The 18,459-nt window shown below is 34.0% G+C and overlaps 1 protein-coding gene across 1 annotated transcript; it reads right to left on the minus strand.

The window, feature by feature from the left end:
* Nucleotides 1-14,059: 14,059 nt before the first annotated feature.
* LOC143390341 (olfactory receptor 4A47-like) lies at nucleotides 14,060-14,983 on the minus strand. The gene has a single exon (XM_076842781.2). It carries the CDS (start codon nucleotides 14,978-14,980, stop codon nucleotides 14,060-14,062), a length of 921 nt encoding a protein of 306 aa, XP_076698896.2. The 5' UTR covers nucleotides 14,981-14,983.
* Between the last annotated feature and the right edge of the window lie 3,476 nt (nucleotides 14,984-18,459).

The raw sequence follows: 18,459 nt of genomic DNA on the forward strand, positions 1-18,459 counted from the left end.
GTTTACATTTACTGCCATGTTTGATAGAATAATTTCAAGACTGACACATAAAAGCCCCTATGATCTTCCAGCACATAAAAGACATTTGTTCCCTTAAATTCTAATATACTTGGTATGATGTACAATTTTAAATTAATTAATCTAAATGTTCTAAAACTAATTATACTTTTTTATTTACATATCATGTAAAATGTAATATCACATAAATAAAAGTAATAAATACATTGAATTATATTTTGTACTTTAAAATATATCTCTTGCTATTTGGCAAATGAAAAATAAATATTAATCAGTCTGTAACATTAAATCAAATATACTCGGTATATTTTAATTAAATTTTGTTTTGCCAACTTAATTTTTCCAATTCAGTTACCTCCTTTGAGAATACATGAACTATATTTCAGTAGATAACAGGACTTCTCAATAAGTATTCATTTTCTGTAGTTCCATGAACTTACATCTTGGGTCTTGTCCTTGCTCTTAAAATGAATTCTTTGTTCACTGTGGGTGCCTGCAGTGCCTCATGTACCCATGATTCTTTCTAGAACACATGATAATATATGGTAATCAGTGTATCCATGAATAGTACTAAGTGGCTACAGCAAATGTGTTTCCAGAGATCTCTATTACTTCAGTCTCTCAGAGAAATGTGAATGTATCCAAGTGAATACCTTAAATACAAAAACATTTTAAAATGTTAGTATTTACTGCACAAATGTAGTTCAATATTCTCACCTCCTGGGAAAATGGCTTCATAGAAAATAATACGCTATGTTTACAAAACTACCTAAAAACATGAACAAATAACATTTGCAGCAAAAGGAATGGAATTGAAGAGCATCATGTTGAGCAATATAACCCAGACTCAAGGGTCAAGGGTCATATGTTGTCTCTCACATACAGAAGCTAGAAAAAAATATTTTTAAGAAAAGGGACCTCATGAAAATAAAAGGGAGACTAGTACAATTGAGGAAAGTGCGGGGGAGGAAGAAGGGAGGAAAAGGATAGTACTGGGAAATGAAATTGCTCAAATTATGTTATATGCATTAATAAATATGTTACAATCTCACTATTATGTATAATCATAATGTATCCATAAAATTGATCTAATTAGTGAAAATTAACTTGGCTGAATCCATTATTTGATGGTAAAATTAAACAAAAAGTCAAACAATACTAAAATTAATTTTATATATTTTTATCTATTTTAGAGAATTATTGTGAAGAAAACCAAAGGACTTGAGTCAGAGCGTTTAAGATAATTCTTGCCTAGTTATCAGCACTTTACCTACCAGAGCAAAGACTGAGATGTAACCTCATTAAAAAGCCCCTGATGGAGTTTTCTCATAGGTAGAGGCTGAACTCCTCAGTCTCTTGGTGAAGATCAAAAGCATCTTCCTAAGGGTTCTACCTTCCTAATTAAAAGAGGTCCCTATATCAGCACAATCTCATCCCAGAAAACAGAGACCTTCTGGAAACTTCTCTAAGCAGCCATGACTATAACAAGAAAATGAGATACAAAGGGCTAGATGATAATGAAAGACATGTTTCCAGCTGGAGGAGAATGAGTTTTCAGAAATCTCTTGGATTATTCTAAGAGGAAAATAATTCCTCCACTGAAATGTGCAGAAAGCAGCTATGACCTTTTTATATCGTCTCTATTTCTAATAGATTAGCTTGTTAGCATATTTGGAATGAATTCAAATGAAAATCTCTCCTGAACAGTTTGCTTCCCTTGAACAATCCCTAGAGGACGAGGACGAGGATCTTGCCACAAAAGAGTAGCTGACTGTCAAGGGCTCTGAAAACACATCTAATTTGAAGAGAAAAAAAAATCCAAATTCCAGGGTAAAGCTGATCTCATAGAATGAGTCTGAAGAATTATATTCCTTTTACATTTTTGGAATAGAGAGCAGCTGACATTTGTATTTCCTTAAAAGATTGGTAAAGCCAGGTGCAATGGCACATACCTGCAATCCCAGTCACTCAGGAGGCTGAGGCAGGAGGATTGCAAATTCAAGGTCAGCTTCAGCAACTTAGTGAGGTCCTAAGAACTTGGTGCAGCCTTGTCTCAAAATTTTTAAAAAATAAAATAAAAATGGCTGGGGATATAACTCAGTGGTGAAGCATCCCTGGGTTCAACCCTCAGTAACCCACTTTCCCCCCCAAAAAAAAGTTTGATAGAATTATACAATTGAGCTATCCAGTCCTGGGATTTAATTTTCTTTCTTGTGTGACTTTTATTACTGATTGAATTTTGGTACTCCATGTTTTTTTAGTTAGATCTGTTTCTTCACATTTCAATCTTGGTATTACCCGTGCACAGGAATTTATCTATATCTTCTACTTGTTTGCAATTTGTTGGTGTGTACTTTTTTTATAAGAATCACTACTGATCTTTCATATTCCCATGGTGTCAGTAGTAATGCTTACTTTTTCATCTCTGTTATTGTTTATTTGAGTCTTCATTGTTTTTACTTTGGCTAGCTAAAATTGTGATATTTTTTTTTTAACTTTTAAAAATTTTATTTTGTCAGACTTTTAAAAATACTTATTATATTTTTTCATGCTGTAATTTTTGTTATGTGACATAATTCAATTTTTCATTGATATAACTTTCCTTGTTCCGTTTTTGTCTTCATGGCAGGGGATCAAACCCAGGGCCTTGCACATGCCATGTAAGTGCTCTCACATTGAGCTGCATCCCCAGCTCTAAACATTCCTCTTAGTGATGCTTTTTTTCCATGTTGAATGTTTGCATATGTTCTCTGTCAATTTTGGGGTTTCAAGAAGTTTTTACCTCCCTTTTTATATTTCATTAATCTGTTTGTTGTGTCAGGGTGTGGTTGATTAATTTCCATGTGTTTGCACAACTTCCATGGTTCTGTTTGTTGTTGACTTCTTATTTTGTTATAGTCAGAGGAGATATATGACAAAATGTTGATATTTTAAAAATCTGTGGATATTTATTGTGTGGACTAACACATTATCTATCCTGGAAAATGTTCTCTGTGCTGATGAAAATAGCACATATTCTGCAGCTCTTGCATGAAATGCTCTGCAAATATCTGTTAGCTCTTCTTTGTCTATAGTGTAGTTTAAGTCTGAGGTTTCTTGGTTGATTTTCTGTCTATATCATCTATCCATTAAGAAAAGTGGGCAATGTAAGTCCTCATGTATTATTTGATTAGAGTTTGTTTCTCCCTTCATATCTAATATTTCTTTTGCATATTTAGGTAGTCAAGAATTGGGTGCATATATATTTACAGTTGTAAACAGAAGCAGGGAGTATCCAATAGTTCAAATTGTTTGAATCCATCTCTCAATGTTTCCCATTAATTCTTTTCTATTCTATTATCAAATGTGTTCAAAATAATTGTCTCTTTGTCTCTCGCTTATTAGCTTGTCATAGATATGAGTGTAAATTTCTCTGTGTTTTCCCATCATGGTTCAAATTAACATGCTAAAATAAGTATGATTGAATGTTGGAAATTTTAGTTATACTCATAAGTAAGTCCAAAAGAAAAATCATAATTTAGTTTTAATAAGTGATTAAGTATAACTGGTTACTGCTATATAATTTTATGAAAAACACTTATATATATTTATAAAGTGAAAGAAGGAATTTTATACTCAAATTCAATACCATGTTCAATAGTAAAACACTAAAATCAATAATTTTTTTCTCTAAGTCATTTTAAAAGAGAATATTCCTCCTCTTTATGTGAGTCTTAATGCCACAACAAAAATACCTGGGGACACAAATGGAATTCTAGTCATTAAGGATGTTCTTAATATCCTGAGAGCAGGCGGTGAGAAGAGTGGCAACCTGTACCATGTGAGCTGAGGGAAGAGGACATCATCCCATGGGTCCTCCTGCCTTCAGCCTCTCCCAATGCCTCCAGTACCTCCCTCTGCAGCCTTCAGCACCCACCACAAACTCCCTACATATAAGTTTCGCCTTCTGCTTTTTCTGTTGGAGGAGACCCTTTGATGCTTTTGCAGGCAATCACCAGTAGAAACTACATACAATGTTAAAACCTGGGCTGCTCAAATATGGGTAGACCCATCCCTTAAAAATTATTTGTTCATATTTTTAGAAGGAACAGAGTTACATAAATCCACTTCTCCCCCCCGCCTCATAGTGTAATATCAAAAAGCAAGAAGAGAATCTTGTTAACAACTGGAGAATCCACTAAACCAGCTAATGATAAGACACACATCCCCAACCCTTTTTTAAATTATTATTATTATTATTTAATTTGAGATGAGTTTTTCTACCTTGTTGAGGTTCTAAATTGCTGAGGCTGGTTTTAAATTTAGAATCCTCCTGCCTCTGCCTCCAGAGCTACTGGGATTACAGGTGTGCACCACAGTGCTCAGCTATTTCCTGAAAAACAAATGATCTGCAAGTTGTTTTAAGGAAGTGCCTTTAGAGCCTACTCAAAGTTAGCTCAAAACTGGCTTTTCAAGAATAAGCATTCACAAATGAAGATGCCATCATAGCCCAGTGAATAAACGTGGCATTGCAAGTAACTGCACAGACCACAGTGTTGACCACAGGTGTGGTATCTAAGAGAAATTCAGAATCACATGCAAAACCTCCTGCCAAAGGCATAACCTGAAACTCAATCTGAAGAAACAGTATGAAACCTAAACAAGAGCACAGAGGACCTTTCATCAAACCCTGCCAAGGACTCTGCAAGTCTTTGAAGAGTAGGAAGGGAAGTTTTAGGGTTCTTTTGTGCAGGCCTCTATAGTCATCTAGCCTCTTCATAGGTAGCATGATATGGTACTTTTCCAGGTAAGGTTTTTATCATGAGCCATGTGGAAGATTATGAGCTTATCACACCCCCAAAAAGGTTTATAATATGGCCATGTGGTCTTCTGTTGCCTGAGTCCATTCTTAAATGCTGGTTTCAAGGTGACCTTGAGTGGGCCTGGGAGGTATGTCCTGAAAAACAACTTAAAGATACTTGGATCCAGAAAAAAATACAGGCTCAGTGATGTTTCACATGAAAAGAATCCATGCTTTACATTTGGCAGGAAAACGCAATGTGTGGGCCCACTGCCGCTCCTCCTTTTCTGAATGTAGCTACCTCTATCTTGGGACAATGGTCAGGTCCTGGAGGCCATTATCAGGGTACCTATGGGTTTTCTTGCCCCTGGGGTATTCCTGTTGGGTGTGCTGTTGGCCACCATCTTGCTACAGAGGTGACAAAGAGCCAGACTTTCCACAGCTCTGTACATCCTGAATGCTAAGATGGATGGATGGTGCTGGCCACAGCTGGTGAGAGGGTTGGAGGAAGGTGTGATAGCATCTTGGTCTTGGTTCATCAGTCAGCTAGTCCAGCTCCCAGTGGGTTCTGAGGGCCCACAAAAGCCAGTACTTGCTGGGCCTAGTCACCAGCCTGGTCCCATCACCAACCCAGTCCTTGGTACCATCCTCCCTCCCCAGTCTGGAATCCACTGATACCCTGGTCCTACCAGGTCTGGCATCAGTCTGGCACCCAACAGGACCCAGTGGCTCCCCAATCACTTCTCTGACCACCAATCCAGCCCAGAACTTGCAGCTGCATACCAGCTCACAGCTCTCAGTGTGTGGTCTTGATATGCCTAATACAGGACAGTTTTCTGGGACAGGTGCACATGTCCTGGTGCTCAGCTCTCAGGATCATCTGGGAGAGGAATGATTGACATTTTAATATGTGCTATTTGGTTTAAGGCTATATATTGTTTGCATTGAGTGTTGTTAATATTGATCCCCTCCTTAAAGGCAAGGTACTGGAAAGATTCAGGGACACCATAAGTCTAGAGGGTTGAAACTATACTACCTCACTTCAACACTGCTAGATGGGAAGATACATAAACAACACAAGAAAACAAGGGAACAAAATGTCCCTAACAAACCAAGAGGCACCAATATAGAATCTATTGACAACATAGTGGAAGAAATGTCAGAGAAGGACTTCAAAATGTGCATAATAAAATTGATTCATGACATAAAGGATGATGTAAGGAGTGAAGTCAGAGATTAAGTTTCAGAAGAGGAAAGATCACTCCAATAAAGAGATATTATGAAAAGAAATCAAGCAGAAATTCTCAAAAGGAAGGAATTAATAAACCAAATTAGAACTTCAATGAAAAGTATCCCCAACAGACTAGATAACTTGGAAGACACAGCCTCAGGCAATGAAGACAAAATATATAATCTTGAAAATTAAATTTGTCTACACAGAGAAGATCTTAAGAAACCATGAACATAATTTCCAAGAATAATGGGATAACATGAGGAGGCCAAGTTAATATTTTTCAGGATAGAAGAAAGCACAGAGATACAAACCACAAAAATGCACAGTCTTTTTAATGAAATAATATCAGAAAATTTCCTACACCTGAAGAGTGAAATGGAAAATCAACTACAAGAAGCTTACATGACCCTAGATGTACAAATTTGCAACAAACCCATACCATGTCACATTATAATGAGAATGACTAACACAGAATAAGGATGGAATTTTAAAAGCCACAAGATAAAATTATAAGATACATAAAGGAGCTAATCAATTTGGATCTCAGGTGGTTTCTCAACCCAGATCCTCAAAGCTAAGAGGTATTGGAACAAGATATAACAAGTTTTAAAAGAGATGCAAACCAAGAATTTTATATCCATCAGTTTAAGCTTCAGACTCAAAGATGAAAGAAAAAAACCTTCCATAATAAACAAAAGTTAAAAGAATTCACAACCAGAAATCATGCACTACAGGACAACCTCAGCAAAATATTCCATGAGAAGAAAACAAACAAACAAATGCCATAGCCCGGCTGGCTGGGCAAAATAACCGGGAGGGTAGGTGATGAACAACTTGTGTAGATTGATACAGCAGGAGTGGGAGCCCTTTATTGTAGGACAGAAGGGGTATATATACATTCCACACAGCCTATCTTAATTAGCATAAACTAGATACAGCAGTCAACCAATAAGGAATCTCCACACTTAATGGCTCACTTTTGTTTCTTCACAAACCACTCCCTCTAGCATTTTGCCAGGCGCCATTCAGACTTGTTTACAGACTCTAATATTTCTCTGGCAAAATGCCAGGCGCCATCCTGACTTGTTTACAGACTCTAACAAGCAAATGAACAAATAAACGGGAAAACCAGAAAAGAGAGGAACTACACTAAAGGAAAAGACAATCAAAGGAGAAACTAAGTCAAATTAAAAGCCAGAAATAAACCAAAATGAACAGTAATACAAATCACATCTCAAACTTAATGTTAATGACCTAAACTCATCAATCAAAAGACATAAACTGGCAGATTGGATTACAAAACAAGATCCAACAATATGCTGTCTCTAAGAGACCAACCTCATAGGCCACAAAATCCAGAGACCAAAGGTGAAATTATGGGGAAAAAAATATCACTCACATGGACCATGTAAACAAGCTGGGGTTTTCATCTTCATAGCAGAGAAAGTGAACTTCAAGCTAAAGTTAGTCAGCAAAGATAAAGAAGGACGTTTCATACTTCTTAAGGAAATTGCACATCAAAAAGACATAACAATCATAAATATTTATGTCCTGAACAGTAAAGCATCTGTGTATATCAAACAAACCCTTCTTAATTTCAAGAATCAAATAGGCCATGACACAATAATCCTGGGTGACTTGAACACATCTCTCTCACTGTTGGATAGAGCTTCCAAATGAAAACTAAACAAAGAAGCTATGGTACTAAATAATACAATCAATAATTTAGACTTAATGAACACATATAGAATATTTTATTAATAAATGAGTGAATAAATTTTCTTCTCAGCAGCACATGGATCCTTCTCTAAAATAGACCATATATTATGCCACAGACCTACTCTTAGCAAATAAAAATATATAGAAATGACACTACATTCTATTAGATCATAATAAAATGAAATTAGATATCAATGATAAAATAAAAATAGAAGCTATACTAACACCTGGAGACTAAATAAAATGCTATTGAATGATGAAAGGGTAGCAGAAAAAAGCAGGATGAAACAAAAAATACTTAGAGGAAAATGGAAATAGTGATACAAAAGATCTCTGGGACATTCTGAAGGCAGTGTTAAGAGGAAAGTCCATTGCATTGAGCTCTTTAATTAAAAGAATTAAAAGCCAACAAATAAATGACCTAGCATTGCATCTCAAAGCCCTTAAAAAAGAGTAACAAATCAACACCAAAAGCAGAAGACAGCAAATAATTAAAATCAAAAAGGAAATTAATGTAATTGAAACAAAAGAAACAATTCAAACAATTGACAAAAAAGTGGGTTCTTTGGAAAATTAAATAAAATTGATAAACCCTTAGCTAAGCTAATGAGGAGAAAGAGAAAACTCAAATTATTAAAATTTGTGATGAAAAAGTAAATATCACAATGGACAGTACTGAAATACAGAAGATAGTTAGAAACTATTTTGAAAATTTAGTTAGAAAATATTTTGAAAATTACTCTAATAAAATAGAAAATATTAAAGACATCAACAAATTTCTAGAGAAATATGAACTACTCAAACTGAATCAGGAAGACATGCACAATTTAAACAGATCAATTTCAAGCAATTAAATAGAAGATACCATCTTCTATTTAAGATGGTAAAAAGCTTACCAATAAAGACAAGTCCAGGACCTGACGAATTCTCAGACAAGTTCAAAAAGACCTTTAAAGAATAATTCACACAAAGACTTCTCAAAGTTTTCCATGACATAGAAAAGGAGGGAATCCTTCCAAACTCATTCTATGAGGCTAGTATCACCCAGATACCAACACCAGACAAAAACACATCAAGGAATGAGAAGTTCATACCAATATCCATGATGAACATAGATGAAAAAAATTCTCTATAAAATTCTGGCAAATCACATAAAAATATTAAAAAGACGCACCAATGTCAAGTAGGTTGATCTCAGCTATGCAAGTTTGGTTCACCATATGGGCATCAATAAACATAATTCATCACATCAACAGACTTAAAGACAAGAATCATATAATAATCTCAACAGATGTGTAAAAAGTCTTTGACAAAATATAGCACCCCTTCATGTTCAAAACACTATAAAAATTAGATAGTTGGAACATACCTCAACACTGTAAAAGGTATCTAGGCTAAATCCAAGGCCATCATCATTCTAAATGAAGAAAATTAAAAGCATTCCCTCTAAAAAACTGGAACAAGAGGATGCCCTCTATCACTACTTCTATTCAACAGAGACCTAGAAACTCTAGCTAGAGCAATTAGACAGGTGGAAGAAATTAAATGAATATGAATAGAAAAAAGAAGAATTCAAATTATCACTATTTGCTGGTATGATGATTCTATATTTAAAAGTTCCAAAAAATCCCACCAGAAAATTTCTAAAGCTAATAGATGAATTCAGCAATATAGCAGGATATAAAATCAACACCCATAATCAAATGTGTTCCTATATATCAGAGATGAATCCACTAAAGGTGAAACTAGAAAAACTACACTATTCACAAAATAAGATACTTGGAAATCAATTTAACAAAAGAGGTGAAAGACCTCTACAATGATAACTATAGAACACCAAAGAAATTGGAGCAGACCTTAGAAGATGGAAAGATCTGCCCTTGGATACACAGAATTAACATTGTCAAAATGGCCACACTACCAAAAGCATTATATAGCTTTAATGTGATTTCTATTAAGATTTCAATGACATTCTTCTTAGAACTAGAATAAGCAATCATAAAATTCATCTGAAAAATAAGAGACCCAGAATAGGAAAAGTAATCCTTAGCAAGAAAAAGTGAACCAGGAGGCATCACAATACCTTAAGCTATAATACAGAGCCATAGATACAAAAATGGAGTGGTATTGGCACTAAAATAGACAGGTTGACCAATGATATAGAAGAGAAGACACAGAGACAAGCTGACGTAAGTACAGTTATCTCATACTAGACAAAGGCACCAAAAACATTCTTTGGAGAGAAGATAGCCTCTTCAACAAATAATGCTGAGAAAACTGGAAATCTATATGTAACAAAATGAAATTAAACTCTCACCTCTCACCTTGCACAAAACTCAAGTCAAAATGGATCAAAGACTTAGGAGTTAGAACAGAGACTCTGTGCCCAATAGAAAAAAAAATAGGCACAAATCTTCACCATGTCTGCCTAAGATCTGACTTCCTTAAGCAGACTCCTAAAGCACAAGAAGTAAAATCAAGAATTAATAAATGAGATGGATTCAAACTAAAAAGCTTCTTCTCAGCAAAGAAAACAATCAATGTCATGAAGAGAAAGCTTACAGAATGGGAGGAAATCTTTACCACATGCACCTAATATAGAGAATTAATCTCCAGCATATGTACAAAAACTCAAAAAACTCAACATCAAAGAAATAAACCACAATCAATAAATGGGCTAAGAAACTGAACAGACACTTCACAGAAGAAGAAATACAATTGATCAACAAATTTATGAAAAAAATACTAGAGATCTCTTGCAATTAGAGAAATGAAAATCAAAACTACTCTAGGATTTCATCTCACTATAGTCAGAATGGCAATTATCAAGAATACAGGGGCTGGGTTTGTAGCTCAGTGGCAGAGTGAGGGTTGGGGAATAAGAGCTGTATTTTGGACTATGCAGAGGGGAGCAAAGGGAGAAGAGGAGGTGGGGTGTGAGGGTTAGTAGAATGAACTGGATATGTACATATATGATAGCACGAAAGGTGGGATTCTACATTATGTATAATCAGAAGAACAAGAAATTATATTCCATGTGTGTATAATGTGTCAAAATGCATTCTACTGTCATGTATAACTAATCAGAATACATAAAAATAAAAAAAATCAAAACAATGCAATGTGTGACCTTGTAATCTCTTTTGCCACAAAGAGGGACAGTTGGTGAAGTGGCAATAAACTGTATGGATTGTATAATAGTATTGTCTCTTAATTTTGCACTGTGATGTGGTGATTCAATAATTGTCTTTATTTTTAGAAAGGCTTAGTATTTTAAGAAAAAAGGGTCATCATATCTGTAATTGACTCATCAGCTTTTAAGAAAAAATAAAATAAATGACCAAGAGAAATGAACAATAAAAATAATATTGCTATGTCTATAATGATATATGTACATATATAATGATATTTGTATATATATATTTTTTACTGATACAAAAATATAGTAAAGAAAATAACAAGTGAATGTGAAGTAATTTCAATACTTGGGGAATCTGGGAGAAGTGTCCCAGGATGTCTTCCAACTTTTATCTGAGTTTAAAAATATGTCAAACTTAAGATATTTTTAAACAAACAACTATATATGAAAAATACAGAACTAAAACACCACAAAAAATAAAAGAATCAATGGATGCTTACTCAATATATGAAAATAGGACTGAAGGCTTTGTCATTACCAGATTACAAAACTTGCCACACCTGTGCACAGACCAGACTTCTTATATTTGGTCTAAACATTCTATGATCATAACCTTTCACAGGATTTTCAACCACCATGAGCCCTTGCTTGTGGAACTGTAAAATGGGTCTAACAAGAGTACCCACCTCATAATGTTATTGGAGGAATTAATACTTGGAATGTTACATAAAGAAACCCACATAAGATGCATAGACCAAGCCCTGAAAAGGAAAAGCATTTTATAAATGCTGAGTGTGATTGTTATTCATAAACTTCAAAGAGAATATCATCTGAATGCTACTTAAGTTGTCTCAGAATATAAATTATTTTAGGGCTAGGAATGTGGCTCAAGTGGTAGCACGGTCACCTAGCATGAGTGAGGCACTGGGTTCAATTCTCAGCACCACATCAAAGTAAAATAAAGATACTGTATCCACCTAAAAAAGAACTAAAAAATAAATATTTTTTAAAAAAGAATATAAATTATTTTAAATGATAGAAGAATCTCTATACAGCACTCTTTCAATAATTATTTACTGTGGGCAGCACAATTATAGGTGCCAAGGATTAATCAGTAGATTATACTCTAGAGAGAAACAAGTAATAAAAAATAAAAGTATAATATATGGAAAAGTGAGTCAACAGTGCTAACCTTAAATGTTGTACTTGAACATTAAGTGTGACAGGAATCAGAAAATTGGGGTAAATTTTTGAAATATGATCAAAATTATGGTATATAATATTCCAAAATAGTGTTGAATAAATAGATGTACATACACTATCTTAAATTATAAAAATCAATGCAAAAAACCTTTGAAAAGAACCATAAGAATCCTTTGATATTAGAAAACAATGTATGTAAAATAATTTAGTCTACAAATGCTAAGATAGTTTAGTACAATAAAATCCTATATAAAAATTGATCACTTTAATATATATAAAGGTAAAAGTTATTAATCTTCTAAATAACTCAAAAATATTTAGAAAAAATGTACAATTTTGATTTTTTTAATTAGTTAAACATGACAATACAATGACCTTGACACATCATACATCTGAATTAAATGGTGTATAATCTCTCATTTTTTTGAGTGTACAGGTTGCAGAATCACATTGATTATACAGACATGTATATACATACAGCAATACAAGATTTTATAATTTCAATTAAAACAAATTGTGATGTATCCCATTATTTCACATTTTAATGGATGTGGCAGCCCATTGGGCTCACCAAGAGAAATTCATTAACAGTGTTAGAATTTGAAATAAAAGAAATGTTATGATTATGAAAATGACTAAAGAATATAGCAGGAAAACCAAGAAAGAAGAAAGAAGCAATACCTAAATTTGAAAAGGAGTCACCCAATAAGTATAACTTTATAAAGTTGATGACATAAAAACAAAGAAAAATGAACAACCTAATAATTTTGAAACATAACAATCCAACTGTGAATCTCTAGTAAAATAGAACTTATAGTCAAAAAGAACTGCAAAAAATAGTAAACCACATAGAATAGTAATCATATATTAGCAGTAATAGTAGTATCAACTTGTTTTTTAAATTTTTTTTCAGTTCTACTGATATCTGACAAATAAGAATCATACATGTTTTGGGTTTACCACATGATATTTTGATATATGCATACATTGTGAAATGATGACTATAATTAACACACCCATGATGTCACATGACTTAAGTTTTCTTTAATCTTTTTGTGGTAGGGCACTTCAGATCTATCCTATTATCAGAAGTATACAATACAGCAAAAGTCACAATAGCTACCATGCTATCAACTCCAGAATTATTTCACTTGTATATGAAACTTGCTACTCTTGGACCAACATATCTAGTTTCCCACTTTCCAGCCATGACAACCATCATTCTTCTATATGTTTCTGTAAGTGTAAAGATTTAGTGTTCACATATAAATGACAACACACAGTATTTGTCTTCTATGTCCAGCTTATATCATTTAGCATAATGTCCACCAAGTTGACCCAGGTTGTGCAAATGATAAGCTGTCTTAACTTGAAGAACCATAGAAACACAGTACCTGCATCTGGTAACAGGACTGGGAGATGCTGGTGAGGAATTCATCATATCTTGTTTTCAGATTTATCATCTTGCAAGGGCTCCATTGTAATATTCATACTTATTATTTATCCATATTTGTATTAAAAAATAAAACTACTGAACTAAAATTATTAATGTAATGCTAGTAAAATAAAATGAAAATAAAACACATATAGCACTTAAATTACTTTAATAAAAAATGTATAAAAAATTAAAAATGAGAAGTGACAACATAGTTACTAAAATACAGTGAAAATTAAATAAATATCCTTGTAATATTATAAAAATTTTATTAATAAATAGATAGGATATTTCTATTGACTTTATAGTATATGTGCACCATAAATTCCTAGGTCCCTTGATAAACAAGACACTATAGAATGAAAAATACACTGGGGAAATATGTCAGACTTTTAATTTATTCTTTAATTATGCTTAACAAAAATCCCTTATTAAATCAGTATCGATTTTAAGTTTGAAATGAATAATGTATCCTAAAGAGACAGTTAAATAGGGAAATATTTCTGTTTGTAGTGGGAGACTCAATGATTCCTACCTTATGTGATTTATTTTCCAAAGTTTCTTCATAGCATTTGTCATTTCTGAGTTTCTCAAGGTATAGATAAAGGGGTTCAACATGGGGGTTATGACTGTGTAAAACACAGTCAATGACTTGTCAATGGGGAAAGTCTTCACTGGTCTTGCATACATGAAAATACAGGGGACAAAGAAGAAGACAACCACAGTGATGTGGGAGCCACAGGTGGAGAGAGCTTTCCGCCTCCCTTCTTGACTCAGGTTCTTCAGAGAGTGGAAGATGACAGCATAAGACACAAGTAAGAGCAGAAACACAACTGAGCACATCAACCCTCCATTGGCAATCACTAAGAGGCCAGTGACATAGGTGTCAACACAGACAAGTTGCAATAAGGGGTACATGTCGCACATAAAGTGGTCAATGACATTGGGGCCACAGAATGGGAGCCCATAAATAGTGACAAGCTGAATTACTGAATGCAGAAAACCTCCAACCCAGGAAATTACCAGCAGCAAAACACACACCCGTGGCTTCATGATAACCAAATAATGCAAGGGCTTACAGATGGCCACATAACGATCATAAGCCATCACCAAGAGAAGACAGATCTCTGACCCACCTAGAAGGTGTTCAGCAAAGAGCTGTAACATGCAAAACTTGAAAGATATGATAACTTCTCCTAAGAACAAATTTGAAATCAATTTTGGGGAAATGATTGATGAATAAATGATATCCAAAAATGATAAGTTAGCAAGAAAGAAGTACAATGGGGAGTCCAGGGTCTTACTGAAGGTTACAGTTAGGACAATGAGCAGGTTCCCCAGCATGGTCAAAATGTAAAAGAACAGGAATATAGCAAAAAGTACTTTCTGTTCCTTTGGATTTTGTGTGAGGCCCAAGAGGACAAAGTAAGTTACATTGTTTCTATGCTCCATCTGTTCTTTCATTGATGCAGATTTCAGAGGATAAAGTAGTTTACCTGTAAAACAATGAAAAAATCCTCAGACACATCATAGCACTTTTATTCATCTGCCATGTGTGTTTTAAGGCTCTACTAGTGTCAGACTACCTGTGGTAGATATCTGGATTACCAAGTAAAATAACACAAGGTTTATTTCCCTAAGTGATTTGATATGTAGCTATGTGATTCAACTTTTAAAGATCAAATTGAAAAATGTGCTGATAAAATGTTTATTGATTCCATGCTATAGATTCACAGTGCTTCAATTCTAAACCTGTTGAGATTTGAAAAATTGTTTCAGAGAAAGTTACTATTCATATGTATTTTAAAATGTGAAATAATTAGAAGGATGGAAAGTTGCATTATGTATAAAAGTTATAGAGTGTAATACTGATAATAATACTAATAATTTTCATATGAAGAATGGATAAAATCAATTACTAATGGAAGACTATAAACCACCATCACTGTATCAATATTGGTACTGAGACTTTAGAAAATGATGCCCTTCCTACACTTTCTTTGGCCCTCAGGTGCACTGGAAATGTCACCCCTAAGCATCTTTCCATTCATATTTCCAGGAACATTGTGCTCACAGTGATGTCTCTGTTCTCCAAAGGACATCCCATCTCCACTGCTCTCCTATTTCCTTGCTGAGCCCTCACCAGCATCACCTAACTGTGTTCACATTTCTACCCACCAACTCTTCCAGGCCATCTGGGCTCTTTCTATGATGATTCTCAAACATCTCCCAACATGTATCCATTCGTCACACAAAGCTGGTTTTTTTTATAGTAGACATTTATTGCGGTAACACCCACTTCCTGGCACCCAAAACTATCTTTATCTGCTAGAGCTACTGTTTTTTTTGAAGATGAACATGTTGTCTCAGAGCCCTGCTGCTAGACATTCAAAATAAAGGTATGGGCAGAGGTGGATCCCTCAGAAAACCATGAGGGAAAGTCCAGCTCTGTCCTTGGCTTGAAGATGTCCAGCTTGTGTTCATGTGTCATTCTCCCTGCATTCAAATTTTCTCTTCCAATAGAACACCAGTTACATGGGATTGAAACAACCTAATACAATTTTATAACTGATGGCCTTTATAAACTCCCTATTTCCAAACAAAGCTGTGGTACTTTAAGTAGGTAGGACATCAACATAGAAATTATATGGTAGGACAAAATAAAACCATAAAAATTTCATATGAGAAACTGAAAAAAACAGTAATTACCACATTCTCAGCTTGCCAAATCCTTAAAATCTGGAGTGTTTGGTGAATATTCCATGTTTCCCTAATCTATAAATACCTACAACACTTTGTGTATCTTCAACAGTATCACATCTCCTAGTTTTCAAGCTGGTATCTGCAACTATTTCATTGACATCTTCACTTAGATATCCTTTTAGTATTTTTAAAAGTAAATATTTTATTTTTCACAATAATTCTAGATTTTGTCTAGATTAAATTCTAGATTTTGCTAATTAAAGGGTACTTCTTTCTGTCTTACCCTTCAGGTCAAATTCTGACAGTGTTCAACCTTCCTTTATTCTTCTTACATTGCTTATTTATACATTCATTAAGTCCTCTTGGCTTTGTATTTATAACATCTTCTAAATGTGAACATTCTCATTCCATCCCCTTACATCCCCTGTCAACTGCAAGAGCCGCCTGCCACCTCTACCATTTGCTCTTGGACAGATGTTAATCTCAGAGACCAGAAGCAGACATCACAAATTTGGAAGTAACAGTGATTATTGTACTAAAGTGTATGATACATTCAGTCTTTTCATTTTTCCAACCAACAAGTGTTCATAGAATACTATTCCAGTCACACTGTTCACATGAGGTGAACTTCCAGCCATCACTGAGTATCCACTAGCTCATTATAGTTCATGGTCTACACTAGATTCATGTCATTACAGGAAAGAAATGTCCATGCTGAATGAGGAATCAGCTTTTTGCCTTGGGCCTTCTACTTTCCCAGATGGAAGCAAAAGTATTGAAGATATAACATGGCTTCTAACATAAATTTTCATTTTTTGAATATATTTGTGGTGATCTTATACAATCTGAATAGCCACTTTCAGCCTCTAGAGGTTTTTATCCACATTTTCTTTCATACTCAAGAGATATATTTCCTGTGTAATGAAATATTCACACAATCTCCAAGTCTGATTTCTGCTACTCACTATAAAGTTTTACCTTTGGGAGTTTGTCTACAATTTGAAGGAGGAAATTTTGTCTCACTCAGAAATATTGAGTAGTCCCTCTTCCATCCAGCATGAACACAGAAAAATAAAAGCTTTCTTATTCTTGGAAAATATATTTAAAGTCACACAATCATGTTTATCCATTTTCTCTCAAGTGAAAATAATGAGCGATTGTGGTAGTGTTCAAAGGAATTAAATTAAAATTTTCATATTAAGATGCTTAACTAAAAATGCAAACAAATAATTTCAACATAGGAATATCATATCTAGCATTAAAAAAAAAGTTTTCTAGGTCCTTTCTGGTAACTTTAATAAATACCATTCATCTTTTTAATCTGTTTCCTCTTGTCCTGGTAATGCCAAACACTTGTGCTTCATATATGGATAGAGTATTCTTGAGCCTTTTCAAATGTTTAAGAATAATGAACCATATTTTTTTTAAAAAAAATAACTGTTACTAAGAGAACGTTGCTTTCACCTGGCATGGACAAAGATCACTAAAGATATTATACCGTAAACACGTTAATTATGAATCCCTGAAGCTGGAACATGTCCAAGCTGATCCTTGCTTAATTACACTCCCTGGGGATCTCCATATACTCTTAAAATAACATTTATGTGTCAAGATGCAATACAAAAAACACATAACTAGAGTAACAAGGATATAACCAGGAAAAAGAGTTTCAGAAACATCATGACACAGATAATTAAGATAAAATATCAGCCCCATTAGTTTATTTCAATGAGATTGAATTTATCACTTATTCCTTTTCTGTGCCAGAACAATTTTCATTTTCTCTTTAGAGAATCTTTATTTTTTTCCCTATGAGTTTGAGATTAAATACATTTAAAAGATTTATTCAGCTGTAGTAACTAGTTATTTATATACTTATTCTATTTATTCTTTGTTTTTCTACAAAACTAAGGAGCATCTATTTGACTATTTGGTTTCAAATTACATGACATTAGATGATGATAAAATAGTTAATAAAACATAAGAAAAGAATAAGAATATAATCCTAACTGCATCAGCTTTACATCTTCTAGTAGAGCCACAAAATAATAGTAACTAAAAATAGGAGCTTCAATCTCTGGTTGGATAATAGGTTTTTGTGACAAAAAAAAAAGTGAGTGACATAATTTTGAATAAAGTGATTGGATAAGGCCTTTTTAAATGTGATATTTAAACTAAAGTCCAAGGATGAGAAGTCAGTTGCCCCTCTGGGCACGCGGACACATGTG

The sequence above is a fragment of the Callospermophilus lateralis genome, chromosome 2 (assembly GCF_048772815.1).
Source record: "Callospermophilus lateralis isolate mCalLat2 chromosome 2, mCalLat2.hap1, whole genome shotgun sequence".
Taxonomy (NCBI): domain Eukaryota; kingdom Metazoa; phylum Chordata; class Mammalia; order Rodentia; family Sciuridae; genus Callospermophilus; species Callospermophilus lateralis.

Bases quoted from the DNA above. Each gene is read 5' to 3' on its own strand.
- LOC143390341 (XM_076842781.2), bottom strand. From the start codon at position 14,980: ATGGAGCATAGAAACAATGTAACTTACTTTGTCCTCTTGGGCCTCACA.